Source organism: Aulonocara stuartgranti, assembly GCF_965226115.1.
Source record: "Aulonocara stuartgranti genome assembly, chromosome: 7".
NCBI classification, from domain to species: domain Eukaryota; kingdom Metazoa; phylum Chordata; class Actinopteri; order Cichliformes; family Cichlidae; genus Aulonocara; species Aulonocara stuartgranti.
In genome coordinates this window covers 4,719,438-4,735,014 of record NC_138945.1, presented here as the reverse complement: position 1 = coordinate 4,735,014, position 15,577 = coordinate 4,719,438, and the positions used below count along the sequence as shown (strand labels likewise).

The 15,577-nt window shown below is 39.8% G+C and overlaps 1 protein-coding gene across 1 annotated transcript in view; it reads right to left on the bottom strand.

Moving 5' to 3' along the window:
- smpd3 (sphingomyelin phosphodiesterase 3) overlaps positions 1–15,577 on the bottom strand; it is a 115,512-nt gene that overhangs the window by 40,256 nt on the left and 59,679 nt on the right. Inside the window, exons 4-6 of the mRNA XM_082541940.1 lie at positions 12,717–13,416; positions 8,607–8,849; positions 7,563–8,520 (exon numbers count right to left, since the gene is read on the bottom strand). Coding sequence (XP_082398066.1) covers positions 7,563–8,520; positions 8,607–8,849; positions 12,717–13,018 — 1,503 coding nt within the window. The 5' untranslated portion in view covers positions 13,019–13,416. The remainder of the gene's footprint in view (positions 1–7,562; positions 8,521–8,606; positions 8,850–12,716; positions 13,417–15,577) is intronic.

The following is a 15,577-nucleotide window of genomic DNA, read 5'->3' as shown; positions in this document are numbered from 1 at the left end:
GTTTAATCAGCTACTGCTTTTAAAATTTTTATGCAAAGAGTTGGTGTTTTTACAGTATTTTCACAAGCATAGTATGAGAAAGCTCCTGCAAACCAATTATTCGCAATACTTTCTTATTTATCAGCTTTACTAAAAATAAAACCATTAAAAATATTTAAAACATATTATTTAACCTGTAACAACTTGCATGCAGAACAAAAACGATATCAGGTTGCTTAAAAGTCAATGTTTGAAACAATCAAAAGGACTTTAACCTCCTAAGACCCAAACTCTTTCATGCATTTTTAATTTCTCTTTGCTATTTGAGCTGATTGGGACCTGATGAATGTAAAAACAAAGAATTACAATTAAGATTAAGATTAAGATTTTTTTTAATTTTTAATTGATTTGATTTGATACTGTACTTTTGTTTCTGAGAAAAATTAGATCCACATATGAGGACATTTGTTTTAAATTTGGTAGGACAGTGGCAGAATAACATCCCCTTAAGTGGATATCAAGCATTTGTAGAGCAAAATTTAGTATTTTGGTCTAGGCAACCCAAAATGTGATGTCCACATAGGTGCTAGGAGGTTAAAGTAAACACAGTATTTAGCAGCTGAATGTCTTATATTGAGGGTTATTTATATAGTCTTTCTATTGCACTGTCTTGTGTCTGTATCGTTCTGTTCTGTCTGGTGTTGCGTTGTCTTTGTTTTGTTTTGTTGCAGTTTTTGCACATTACACTTTCGTTGATAGTCTGTTATGTGTAGCACCATGGTCTTGGAGGAAGATTGTCTCATTTCACTGTGTACTGTACGACTGCACATGGTAGAATAACAATAAAACCATTTGACTTGGCAAGGATGAGCTGACTGGAAGGTTTCACATGTTCAGCCATATAGAAGACAGAAAAACTGATGTGCTTATCTGGCAGCCAGTGACATGATGAAAAATAAAGACCGCCCGGCTGCAAGCAAAGTAGCTCTAGGAAATGCAACACCTATAAATGAAAAATAGGGAAACCCGAGCTCTGGATATTAGTGATGGGATTTCCGGCTACTTTTAGAGAACCGGCTCTTCAGGTTGTTTTGTTGCTTTAATTAATTTATTATTAACAATAATATAAAATTAAGCACAAAAGGAATTACTAATGTAAAAAAAGTGGTTTTATTTATATATGTTTATATATAAATATATGCGGTGGCCCCTAGAGACAAAGCACGTCCAAACTCCAAAACACATCTAGCATGAACTGAACTTCCAAAACAGAGCTACCTAGATCACTTAAATTACACAATTGACAGCATATGTGTATTGTTTGTGTATTTATACACAATCACTCATATATATTCAAATAATTTAAAAAAAAAGTTCATTTACCTGTTACTACCACACACCAAATCCGGTCGTTGGTGCTTCCTGGCTTGTGTAGCCACTAGGTAACAAAAGCTCAACACTGCGCCTGCATCCTGGAGCACTTCTGTTGTGTTTTGTACGTGTTTTGGAGTTTTTACGTGTTTTGGAGTTTTTACGTGCTTTGTCTCTAGGGGTCACCGTAATTATACTTTTATTTATTCACTCCACATAAAATGTAATAAATAAATCATATAATACAAACACCAACTATTAACATTTCAACTTTTAACTATTTAAATTTTCAGCTTTTTCCTTTTACAAATTTAAAGTGAAACAACACAAAACACTGCAAACCACAACACAATTAAATATAAATTAAAATATGAAAACAAAAAGAAGATGCACATTCTCTGTCATATGGACCTGCATGAATAAACTTTCTGAATCCTTTATCATCTGCAACTGAAAATAGTTGTGGATGATTACTATACCTTTCTAATGTGGCGTTGTTGTCCCTGGCTCTCTTTCTCTCTCTCTCCCGCTTTGTTCCTGTGCTACTGCGACTGCAACTACCGCCCCTCCCCCCTCTTCCCAGCGCAAAGGACAAGGCTCACGTGCGGAGTGAAGCGGAAAAAAGTGCGAGAGAGAGGGTGAGAGAAGGAAAAAAAAACCCATGGCTCCCAATAAGGATTCGGCTCGCGTCGTTCACGTCAAAGATCCGGCTCTAAGAGCCGTTTCGTTCGCAACCGACACATCACTACTGGATATTTATGGTAGATGGTGTTACTGCACTGCCCACAATGTTTTGACTGACAGAAAATGTGAGGAAAATAAAGTGTAGAAGCCCAAGAATAACAAGAGTTTAGTATCAAGCCTCACAAAATGCAAAAAGCAGAGATGCTAAGAATCACCTGTTTAAGAAAGACTTCAGACTTAGCATCCTGCTTTTTGTTGGATATGAAAGAAACACGATAATGTGTTTGGAGAAACGCAGTGTGAACATCAGGTAGATCAAATGATGTGCGCCTAATGAGATGCGTCCCAGCTGGCGGCGAAATGAGCTGCAGTGTTGAGTAGTAATGAATGAGAATGGCCAAAGGTTCGTGGAGGGGAAGCGAAGGTTGCCAACAAGATTCTGCCTTGGAAAGCTGCCAAGATGTCTGGAGGAAGGAGAAGCGCGAGGATTAAACAGCAGGCATATCAAAGCCTGCAGCAGCCTGAGAGACAGACAGGCTGCGAGGATGGGAAACAGCAAAATGTGATTTGGTTACCCAAACTGATCGTAATAACAAGTCCTAATTAGTATGTATTCTGATATAGCTGATGATAGGAGAGGTTTTAACTGGCAACATATTCTTTATCTTAATATCTACATTTTACAGTTGGAGAGGAAACAAGAAGCATCTGACTGATGGCGCTAACAACAATTACCAGGTGTAAAAAACATCTGTGAAACAGAAATGAACGAGCCTTTAAAAATGGAAAGCATCAGCAGTCCACAAGGAAGTGAGTGGACGGCCAAAGAAAGATCAAGGCGGGCGTTCACCTGTGACACACCCACTAATTATGACCATGAAATCCAGAAAAAGAAATAGGTGGACTTTGATTTGAGGTTATTCAACCCAGTGTTAGAGAAAAATGTTGATCCACTGCACAAATATGATCGAGTTTCCCAACAGAGGCTCTGAAATGGTGACGGTCAGTTTGTTTTTGTCCTGTTTTTTACTGATTAAAAAAGTATGGAAGAATACGTTTTTTGTTATATTTTAATAATTTTTTCATGCTTTTCATTTCATTCTTTGGTTGCAGTAGTTTAAATAGCCTATGTTTTGGTTTATTTTATAATTCAGTGAAAATGGTTTCCATCCATTACTCATACATCTGGGGACATATGCTTTCTAGATGCAAAAATACTGCATGCATCTATGGTCATGAATTTTAAAAGTCCCACGTGACCTCGTGAAAGTTAGAGCATTCACAACATTTTCAGACACTTGACCTTTGACCTTGAGATCAAGATAACTAAGATTCAAACTCATCTGAGACTTTTAGTAGATGCACCAATTTGAAACTCCTACGTTGCTTCGTTCTCAAGTTCTCACATTTACAAACTTGGATGTTCCCAAACCCCGAGCAAAAAATGAGCAAGAATATTTCTCATAGATTCAACTGTCCAAAGTTAAAGCCTGAATTCACTGGGTAAATAAAACAATAAAAAGGGTTCTCAGGTAAGGGATGTTTCCTGGTGTCTTGGGCCAATTATGAATTCACCAGGTACTCAGCAAATGTCTTTACTTTTATTCTTTTTTATTCAATATAGAAAGAGGTTACTACAAACTGTGATTGCTGTTTAAAAGTCGCATTTTGCTATTGGAGGGTGAAGCAGGGGGTGTATCACAACAATATCCATAAAACTAATCAATAATAATTAAAAAAACAAAATCCAAGGTAATTTCCCTCCATCGATGGGCTGCTTTTAGTGCAGCAGATATTTTTAGATTGTCTATTTTTTGGTACTTCAGACACGGCACAGTTCCTTAAGTGAATCCATGGGATTTACTTAAAGGGAACATTGTTGTTTATTACTGTTTGTTTTTTGTCAGCTGGGAGCGTTAGCAGCTTGCTGCCAGTACAACGCCTGCCAGCTGGCTAACAGCCAGCTTGTCATGAGACCTGGAGTGACCTCCTGTGCACTGAGGTGGTGAGACAGGAATGTGAAGGCAGCTTGTAAGCTGCAGCGACAGTCAGCAGGCAGCAGGACTAACAGGATGCGACTGTCAGTATGCAAGCTGTGACAGCATGTGTCTTTATTAGATCTTGTGGATGTAAGTGCATAGGTGGACATAAACAAATACATCCAGGTAGCATCGGGCCACATAAAGCAGACCCGGGAACTGGATCAGATCCAGATTCCTGATAGTTACAGTATGAGGCTGATTAATGAATTCACATACTCACAACACACATCATCACAAACATGCACACAAAAAATGGCACATATGCACCTGACTGTTGTACTGCATTATCTCTCCCAACATTCTGTGTGTTTGGTTATGATACAGAATAAAAAAAGACTACAGTCCAAGAAAAATTCATAACGCCAAAACAAAGGAAGAAGGACATCAGCAGCTACTATAGCAACCCGATCGCTCATCATGTGCTCGCATTAGTGCATTAGTAACCATGTCATAAACCCATACAACTTCCTGCTCTTGCATGTCTACATTAAGAGAACACATAGTCATGTAATGTCTTATTACCTGCTGCCTAATGGACTCTCCAACTTTGCACTTATGGAGTAGATGAAAGGAGTCGACAGAATCATGGGCGCTCTGTTGGGAGGTGAAACAACTCCCCATAAATAATGTGCAATGCAATAAAGTGCACTAGAGAAACAAATATTAGCAAAGGCAATGTCCCACTGCAATACAGCCCATTCAGCGCAGTGCTGACCTGTATCCCGAGCCACCGAGCAGACACCCCAACAGGCAGCTGAGCAAACCAATCAACTGCACTCGTTCTGATCATAAACAGCTGTGCCAGATATGAAGGCATTTTGCAGGCTTCCATTTGCAGCAGTGTGTTTTTTTTCCAGCTTTTTTATAAATGACTTGAGTAAAGATATTAAAGCAAAACTATGCCTTTATGCTGATGATGAAGTCATTCTAACACATACATCCTCTATAGTAATGGAGGGAAAGAACTTTGAATCCTAAATGCTCCGCTGAGTTTAAACCACAGGGCAAGCTACAGAGCTGAAAAATGAATCTTTGCAGAAGTGGCAAAAATCCCATCTGAGGGTGGCTCCAAAAGACCTTCAAGTGAGTACCAAACATGTCCAGATTTACAGCATCAGGAAGCTTGTTTGCAGCCTGGGAAAGATACAAGTTTGGCCTCTCTTGCATAGTTTTGCCCCTCATAAAAACTCTGAGTGGGGTGATTTTTTTTTAAACTGAGTTGGAGATGTGGCAGTTTGATTGACAGGTGTGCCATCACAGGAGTTGATCTCAGTGGAACTTTCTGGTAAAATAAAGTAATGGAATAAATTTCTTTTTGATGTGAGATTATTATTATTATTTTTTTTTTATCACAAGTCATCCTCAAAAACTTGTCCTTGTGTTTTGACATATAGATTTTTCACAGTGGAAAATTAAAACAGCCATTTTCTATATGTTATACATTCAAATGCAGGTTAATTGGAAACACATTATGCATGTTAACTGAAAATGAGCATAATAATTGCAGTCCGAACGGAATATATAATTGTAGAGTGTATTGTTGTTCTTTCTCACATTTTGGCAATAAGTAATCTCAGCAGATGAGACTTACAGGCTTTGCTGATAGCAAATCCATTATCAGGTCAAAACTAATGATATCAGCCAATAAAAAAAAAAAAAAAAAAATAGAAGAACAAAGGTTGTATGTTTTCTTTGCTTGCTAGGATGCGGGTTTTAGCATTTGGCCAATTTTCTATTTAGAATTTTTTATATTATCCATATCTGTTTATTACATTTTATAATTGTTTGCAATCAATACATTTTTGCTCTTTATGTTCTTGATTTCCTACTGAGTCAACTGTTTTTGATTTCATATTAAACGCCCCTTAAAAACCTATGTAAAACTATGTAAAACTATGCAAAACTATGTAAAACTATGCAAAATCAGAATCTGGAAAGACTCAGTAATTGCAAAATAATTCATACAATTATACAAGTGCAGCCCACAGTGATTGGTAATTGTATTAAATTACCAACACGTGAAAAGTGTGATTTGGCGGTGTTTAAAAAAATCGAGTTACATTTGTAAACAATGCTTTCTCTCGTTAATTACCAAAGCCATATCATTATGCTTATCGTTATCATATCTTCACTGAAAAACAAACATTATGATAATTCTTCAACAAACATTAATAAAAAAGAAAACAAAATCTCGAAAGCATTTTTTTGTCGACACTACAGTGATCGTTGAGGAAAGGCTGTGAGTGATCACTAATTACTGCGGTGCATTCACTCATCACCGTGACAGATGTGTGATGTGTGAATGAGTGTGGGTGTAAGCAAATGCATTTAGCAAGTGCTTTAATTTGTGTTTTCTACCTCAGTGCAGCATTGTTGCAAATTTGTAGAAAACGTGTGTGAGTTGCATCACACATGGGTTATGCAAAGTTTGTTACACCTGGAAGAATAACAGAAGCATTTAAAAAATGTTCCCCATACAATCGCTACGATTCCACAATACTGAGATCTATAATTAATGTACGCAGCTGACAGGTCATTTTAGATCTGATTCTCTGGCCTTCTTTCACACTCTCTTTCACAAATGTATAATAAGTTAATTTAGTTTAAATGGACTTAATGGGCAGATTCAATTACTGCCATGCCAAAGTCCCAGAGCAGCATCAGTGATGACAGGATTACAGCTGAAGTAGCGCCAAGCAGTTGTCAGAGCGGAGACACGTCTTTGCTGCGAGAAATATTAGGTCCGCAAGTGAATTTCAGTTCAGATGCAAAAGAAATGCTATGTGGGTGGGAAAATGATTCCAGGAAAAGAGGTGGAGAGATTCTAAGACTCCCAATCAGAGAAAAAGAGGATTGCTGCGGCACCGTTCAGGATAAAAATATGTATGAAGTTTATTCTTGGAGGAGTTCAGCAAGCAAAATAGACCCTGATGGAGACTTGGAGTTGATTCACTTTGGCCTATTTTGCTTGCCGAATTGCTCCAAGAATAAACATGTTACATGATTTTATCCTCAGCAATCCTCTTTTTTTTTAAATATTGAGCTTGTGTTTGCTATACTGATGGTGGATAAGCCAGTTCTGATGAACTCCCAATAATACCTTATTAGAATCAAAGACTAATTTGTAAGATAGTGACAACAAAATGGTCAGCTGGTAGGTTCTGCTTTTATCCTGATGCATTTAGCCAACTAAAAGAACTCTAAAATGCTGCTGATAATAACACCTAAAACCAAATGCTCTGCCTCCTGGAAGGAGTCTAAATGTCCTCAAAGGGAAGTGAAAAGCATTTCAAGAAAGGTCAAATACATGAAATATTAGAGGATCTCTTGAAGAGTAGACCATCCTCTCAGAAACCAAACCAGTGGTCACGACTCTGAAGCTGAAAGTCTGCTACTTCACACAGCTCAGCAGACCGACTAAAGAGAAACCTGTGCCTCATAACAGTAACAACAAAGCAGAAAAAGAGAGAGATAATGAAGTCAAACCTTGGCAAACAGCGCCCCCTTGGCCGCCAGTGCATCTTCCCCTCTGCCATTGGGGTAGCACTCGTATCGTGCATCCAGGATTGGGTAGCGGCTTGCCAGCATGAGCCCACTGTTCAGGAATTTGAACCTGGAGCAGCAGCCTTTCCAGCCATACCGCCCAACATCGCTCAGGATGTAGGGAAAATAGCGATGCAGCTGGCGCCGTAGTCTAGTAGTCGATCCATGGTCAAATACCTCCTGTAGAGCCAGGAAATCCAAGTTGGCAGGGAAAAAGGCAGAGATGTCATGGTCGAATGTTTCATCTCCGTGGCGGCGTTTTCGACCTGGGCGCTTGAATATTGATGTGCGTGGGACATGAGAGAGAGTGTTGTTGGAGGATATCCCTATCCCGCCATCACTTCCATGGTAACGAGCAAGGGACTCACGAGAAGCAGTCATGCTGCCCGTGTCTGCCCCTCCGTGCTCTCCAGGCCGGTGGTTCCCTGTCTCCGCCTCCTCTTCCTGGGGGTCCGGCTCTGGAGCACTGATGCTAATTTGAACCCCTGAGGTGTGAAGCGGACAGTCTGTTGCGGGTTTTGGCTGGGTCCCATCCCCATGCATGGGACAGTCATGATGACCAGGAGCACTCTGAGCTACTGTGGAATGCACGGGGCAGTCTGGAGCCTCCCCTGAGGTGTGAATGGGACAGTCTGAGCTGCTTTTAGTCTCCCCTTGGTGGAGAGGGCATTCTGCTGTAGTGTCTGCCCCATCAGGGTGCACAGGGCATTCAGCAGAGCCCTGGTCATTCACAGAAGGGTGAACGGGGCAGTCAGTGGCACCTGAGGGGTGAATCGGGCACTCGGTGGCAGGTTCAGTTTCGGTGTCGGCTGGGCCATTGGTTGTGTGTGTTTGGTCTGGACGTTGGTCCAACGATGAGGTACGGCGGAAACCTGTGGCAAGGCTGCTGAAGGACGCCGCACTGATAAACATAACAGAAATAATATGAACATAGAGGCATTTACTGCAGATAAGTGCAGAGGGAAGTTTGGATTGATCTCTCCATACCTGATAGAAGTGTTGGTAGGTGAGTCAATGTAGATTTTAATCTGAGGTCGGCTGGCACCATTGCGGATCCTCTTCCCTACCTCCCGTGCTCTCCGGTGGGTGTCTGACAGGTTGTTAAACCTTGCTAGGGAGTCAGGCAGAAGGCAAACATTGGCACTGCAGAAACAGAAGCTTCTGCCCTGTGGCCTCCATTCCCCAATTCCAGCACCTGCTTGACCTTGTTCAGCCTGGTGTTTGTCTGGCCTAGACAAGACAGAAAAAAAACAACCTTTAAATGCAAATATAATACCAGAAGAAAAATAGGGCAATAGGAGCAAAAGCATTTTTTTAAAAGAAGCAAGGAAATTTTTCCCAGATTTCTTTTTTCAAAAGATATACTTAGAGAACCATTTTATTCTACCTTCATCTTGAGCCTACACTCATTGAGAGAAATATCATACTGGTCATCTAACTCTGAGCAATATTAAAGAAATCCAGATACTTCAAACACAGGGTCTTATAGCCATAAGGAAGCTAATCAAATGCAAATACTTTTTAAAGCAGAATCTCTCAAAGCAATTAGCTGCTGAGCAGTTTTGAGGTTTCTGCTTATTAACCTTATTATATCAGTAATGTAGTCTAAAGAAATGGATTACATTTCTGTCACTTAAAGAGATGTGTCTACATAGACATATGCAGTTAGGACCATTTGTATTTGGGTATTAAAACAGTTTTTTAAATTTTGTATCTGTGCACAAGCACAGTGAATTTAATAAATAAATAATAAAATAAATAATTTCAGAACCTGAACCATTTACTTTAGTTTTTTCTTCAGTTACTGTAAAGCTTCTCTGTTGAGTTCTGATCAGTTGGCTGACTTGTCATTCAAGAATATCCAATTTATTTGCCTTGAGAAACTCTTGGGTTTGTTTTGCTGTGAGGCAACATCTGATGAGTTTTGCAGCAGATAGCTGAACCTGCGCAAAGTATAGAGCTGTCTACACTTCAGACTTTGCTAAAATAAACAGTAGTGATTCTGTTCCACTTGTAGGCAGAGGCAAAGCTACAAAAATCGTCTACTGTCTAAAAACCTATGGTGTATGCCACTTAAACACCGCCTGAAGTTTTGAAATCATACACCATCTGAACTGAGCTGTAGTAGTTGACTCCATGATACTAAGTTTTATTCTAACATGATCAACATTTTAAAAGTGATCTATTCAACCCAGACCAGGTAGTTTTGGTGCCTAAAGCACAGCTGGAGTCATTAGTTTGTGAAGACCTGAACACAGATGCTAAAAGCAAACTAACTGAGCTGCAAAGACAACTTTTATTAGGTTGATGTGATGTCCAGACATGTAAAGATCCACAAGGAAAGAAACAGCAGGAAAGGAGCAGACAAGAACAGAGAAGCAACAGAGACACTAAGAGAAAGACTGAGTGGAAACAGTAAGGGTAACTGGGAGGGTGGAAACCAAAGGGTAATGAGACACAGCTGAAGGAAGTCTAGACAATGGAACAAAGCGAGACAGTGTACCACACAGAGACAATTAACTGCCAAATTAAAGCAATGAAACTGAAACAAGGACACAAATGAACCTTAACTCTAATCTTGAATGTTCATGTAAGACAAAAGTGCCACAGTGCACATACTGTAAGCTCCATAAACACAATCAGTAACTCAAAATAACAAGAACTGAAGGCTCATAATCAACAATGTTGGCTACGAGTAAAACTAAGAAAACCTAAAACAACCAAACAGACCAGAAACAGATAAAAAAAAATTGGATTCACATCTTCTTCTTAAACGGTCCTTTGTTGTCAGTTTTTCAGCAGGTGTTTGTGGGGGTGTGATGAGTAGAATTATACTCATGTGCTTTTCAGCTTTTAAAAATCTTTTCTATTTGGAATTTATTTTTCCCCAATTCTCCAAAGGTCTCACCAACATCAGAGTGTGAAAGATGTTAACTTAAAATTAACATCTGCCCTTCCTGGGGGGAAAACTCATCAAATAATAGGAAATTAAGACAAAAAGTTTAGTTACTGTACATATTTCCTCACATTGTGCCAAACTGTTTATTTGTTAATTGGTAGAATAAACTTTTAGTATTCTTGATCATATCTAACTCTGTTAAGGTAGAAAAATAGTGCATCTAAGTTGGATTTAAGTAGATTCTTTTTTGTTGTTGTATTTTGAAACCCTTTGCTGGTGAGATGGGGTTATAATAATACTACTACACTACCAGTCCAAAGTTTGGACACATCTGGCCACCCAAACTTGGTGCTGTATACTTTGATGCAATGAAATGTTGAATTGTAGAGCCTTGTCTTTGATGAGTGTTATGAAAATACTGTTGAGACAAACTTGTTTTCATGCAGAAATCTTTCAGGAGTTGTCAGTAGCATGAAATACAAATACATTTATTATGTGAGATGTTTTTGCAGCATATCAAGAATAACAAAGCTATACGTAAATTCAGTAAGTTCTTAGGATGTCGTGTTATCCAATTTTCTTTTTACCATCTTTCAGATAAGAACACAGTTAATTCTGTACTATCACCAAGCAGCTAGGCTGTCCTTGAGACTCTGTGGAGAAAAATAAACTGGATCAAACAGTTATGTCAGTGTACCCCACAAGGTGCAACCGGGCCTTACAACTTTTAGCCCTTCTCATAATAATAGTGCGATTTTAATTATAGAGGGTTTAGGAATAAAAACAGACATGCACACATCATAGCAGCCTGTCTGTTTTTTGTTTTTGTTTTTATCTGTTTTACTCTCAAATGATTATTATGTGATGTACACATACTATGTATTACATTTTCTATTTTCACTCTACCATTTCTACTCTACCCCCTCTTTATGCTTCTGGCCCTGAACTCTACTGCCATCGGTGCTTTTTACCTTTTTAAAGACGTTATCCATGAATATACAATAAACTGTTACTAGGTGACTGTTGAAACAATACTTAAAATACTAGAAACTCACATTTTACATTTGCCATCTCTAAACTGCTAATTATAGGAAGATCGTGCTGCTGTCCCACAGCAAACAGAGCTAAATACTGTATTTCCCATTTTGTGGTTATGGCGGGTTGCCACTTGGGTGGGTGTTTGGATAACGAAACACCCACTGAGAGCTGATGGAGTCTTGCAGCTGGAAAGCAGACCCACGAGCAAACTATTTACACAAGATAATGACTTCATTTTCTCCTTCTTGAAATAGCCAACCCCTGTGAACAACTGGCTCCATAGATGAAAAATGAAGCATGACTCTACAACTGCTCGGCCCATTTTTCACGTTACATTGATCCAGGGCCTCATTTTCATTCACAGTTTAGTTGAAAGCCAGTCTAAAATGTGTAAACCGGTATAAAGTGCGTTCATCCGGTCATCTTTAAACTGAACCACTGCAAGGACAAAGAAAGGCCTACATGGTTGGCTGTAGGTCTGCCCTCCTCACCTGTAGAAACCTTAAGCAGGAAAAGATTGTGTTACCTTAAAACAGTTAGGTCACTCTACATAATACTGTCTAAAGTAAAAGACACTACATCCTTACAAAATCAGATATTATGTACAGTGCTGTGAAAAAGCATTTTTGCAGTTTTGTCACACTTACATGTTTCAGATTAAACAAATAAAATATAAAACAGAAGTAAATAAAAAAGGCGTTTTTTAAATGATGCTATGATTTATTAATGGAAAGAAACTACCCAGCCTACCTGGACCTTGGCAGCGAGAACTAGTATTAAGCATTTGTAATAAGTTCAAACAAGTCTTTCATATCTCTGTGGACCTGTTTAAGGTCATGCCAAAGCATCTCAATTTGGCCAGGCCACTATGAAACCTTCACTCTTGGAGTAGTTTTGCTAGGCCGGCCACTCCGTCACCACTATTCCAATTATTTTTTTTACATAGGGCTAGGTAAGGTTGGATAGCGTTTTTTTAATAAATGAAATCATCTAAAAACTGTACTATGTACTTGTTTGGGTAACTTTGTCTATTAGGATGTGATTAATGATCTGAAACCTTTAAATGTTTAAATCAAGTTTGGTAAAAATACTTTTTCAGAGCCCTGTAAATTCACAGAAACAGCAGCAGTGATAAATAATATAGCCATGTTGGCACTAACCTGCAGTAGGTGTACAGGTAGGGCTGGCGGATTGCCTGCAGGGGAGCCCAGATGATGAAGCCCAGCAGAGCAAAGGGCAAGGAGGCGAGGAGGAGGAGCAGGTAAAGGGGTGCGGAGATCAGCACACATAACGTGAGGAAGGAGCAGGGGTCCTGGGAGCGCTGTCGCTTCTCCAGCGAGGTGGCCACACAGGACGCCAGGAGCCGGTCCAGGAACCAGTAGCAGGGAAACACCAGGCTCCACGACAAGCCATCCAAGAAGTGCAGACAGGCACTGGAATACGGGGTGATGTGGAGGACCATCTCTTTCCTTCTTTCTCTCTCTTTCTGTCCGTCACTTTCTCCTCACCTTGCACGTCCACGCCCACATACACTATAATCAATCACAAAATCTCTTCCACTAATTACATAAGCAGAAATAAATGAAAAAAGATCAGACTCAAATGTAGACCCTCCCCCATTCCTTGGAGAAAGGAACACTACATGGTTTGGATGATTTCTATCTTCACAGGAAAGCTTATCTCAGTCTTGCTGCCCCTCCCTCAGTAATTACACCCTCCACAGGAGGGGTCAAGGAGCGCAGTCTCGAGGTAGGCAGTTGTCATGATGAAAGCTATTCCCTTGATGACGGATCTATGATTGCGAGGACTCAAACCACCTCTGCAGGGGGTATCCACTCAACATCAGCATTTCCTCCAAACCTGAAGAAAGAAGCACATCGACAGAGGAAAGGCGGGAGAGAAGGAAAAAGAAGCAGGGGATCAGTAATTGACTTTATTCCACTGGGAGTGAAACTCATACATGTCAGAATGACTGTAATTGCATAATAACAGCACATCCCCACAGAGGCTTGTAAGCTACAGGCAAAATTATTTACTGTAGTTTGTCTCGTCTTACAAGAAGAAAGAATAATGTATGACAGCGAGTACGACATACTCCTGACAACAACACATTATGGGATGTATTTTTTTCAAGCTATTTCAGAAGACAAGCAGTTGATCAGACTGTGGTCATACTACTGGGGTGTGGGTGGGTTGGAGATGAATAGTGGGCAGGCTAAAACAGGTTAAATGGCGGCAGCTGCACGAGATAGTCAGTTGGATGTGCAGAAGGAGCAATCGGCTGATGTGGGTTGGCACTAAAATCAGCTGATTTGCATGGATGGCAGCTAAACTTGACTTTGTAGCCTGCTTACACTTATGTTGCATCTACACTGGAAGTGATTTGTTTATCGGACATCACTTTGAAGCTACCGGCAGGTCGCTTACAGACATTCCAGTAACCTAGAAAACAACTTTATGTATTTACTACCACGCCATGAGCCAATCAATGGCATTTGTCATTCTCACTGGTAGCTGTTTCAGTCACTCGCCTGCAAGTTTAATAAAGTCTGGCCCACTTTCATTGTCAGCAGTGCTGCAGTAACAGGTCCACTTAAAAGTGTTGTGTTTGATTCTGAAAAGATAACACATTTATATTCCTCATGGAAAAGTAAGTATATACAAAAAAAGGAGAAAAGGTGACTTGCATTTGAATATTTCTCAGAACATAAATATTATATAAACTAAAGAGTTGAAAGATACGATGATATTAACGACTACAAAGCTCCTGAAGCTGAAACAAAGAGATTTCTTAGTGCACGAGCACACACAAATCCACTACCACAGAAATTTTTGGCCCGCAGTGTTTAAATAATTTAAAGTCTATGTTTAAATAGGAGAAGGGCTGTGGAAACAGCTCATCGTGGAATCAGTAATTGTTGTTACAAAAGGGTATCACAAAGGAAAGGACATTAACCACGTCGTTCTTCCAGCCCGCAGATGACTTAACCAGAAATTCCAACCCTAAATGCTTTTTAACCAACTTTAATATCAGCATAGGCAACAGAGGGAAGAGAATTGATCCCACCGACATGAATAAGTAATGACTAGATTAATTCATTCATGTCAACAGGCGAGTTTAGGAAGACAAAGAGAGTGCTGACCTTGGTGTAACATCATATGCCCAGCAGAGAAGGGCAGTGGAACAACCCATGCTTTTGAATGAACCTTGTCTCATTTGCTGTGCAACAAGACAACTATAAACTTGCTGTAACCGTGGAGAAATGCTGCGTGCATATTATACTCACAATCCATATTAAAGCAGAAAGTAGGTAAAGCAATTCTGACAAAGCTCACCAAATGAATGAAACTTTTCATTCTGTATTTGGACTGTATAATCACACCTCCACAGGTCCAAAGACAGCACAGGCTGTCACGTATTCATCTTTCTTTTTGTCAAGGGTCTGCTTTTTTAAATCTATTTAGGATAGAAGACTTTCCAGCAAAACATGTCTGTGGGAGCTGTTTGTCACCACTGTCTACTATTTTCTCCCCAAATGAAGCTCTTTTGTCAGACAGGCTCATTCTCTGAATAGGACATCTCTCCCAGAATTACCACCTCTTCCATCCTTGTAATCTTCTTGTGTAGGGTCGAAACCTTTGTATACTGTAATGATTCGTATTATGACAGAGGAGCTGCCTGTGCTACTACTTGCTGACTTCCTGCTGCGATGGTTGACCTGAAAAGATATAAAGAGATGACCTGCTGACTCACCAGTGGGCATAAGGGGCATATGACGGCAGTGTTTTACTGACTGTCTTTAAGTCTAACATGTGGAAGTCCACACTTCAATTCTCACTGGACATATGGAGAAAAGAGGTAGCACTTTTTGGGATTAAACTTTGCAGCACTTTAAAAAAAAAAAACTTTGGTCGGCCTTAAAACTGTGAGCTAACCTGTCCATAGGCTGAATGGCACCGGTGAGGCAGACAGGTGTACTGAGAAAGGCGACTTTAGCCATTATTTGCTAGGCCTCACCAA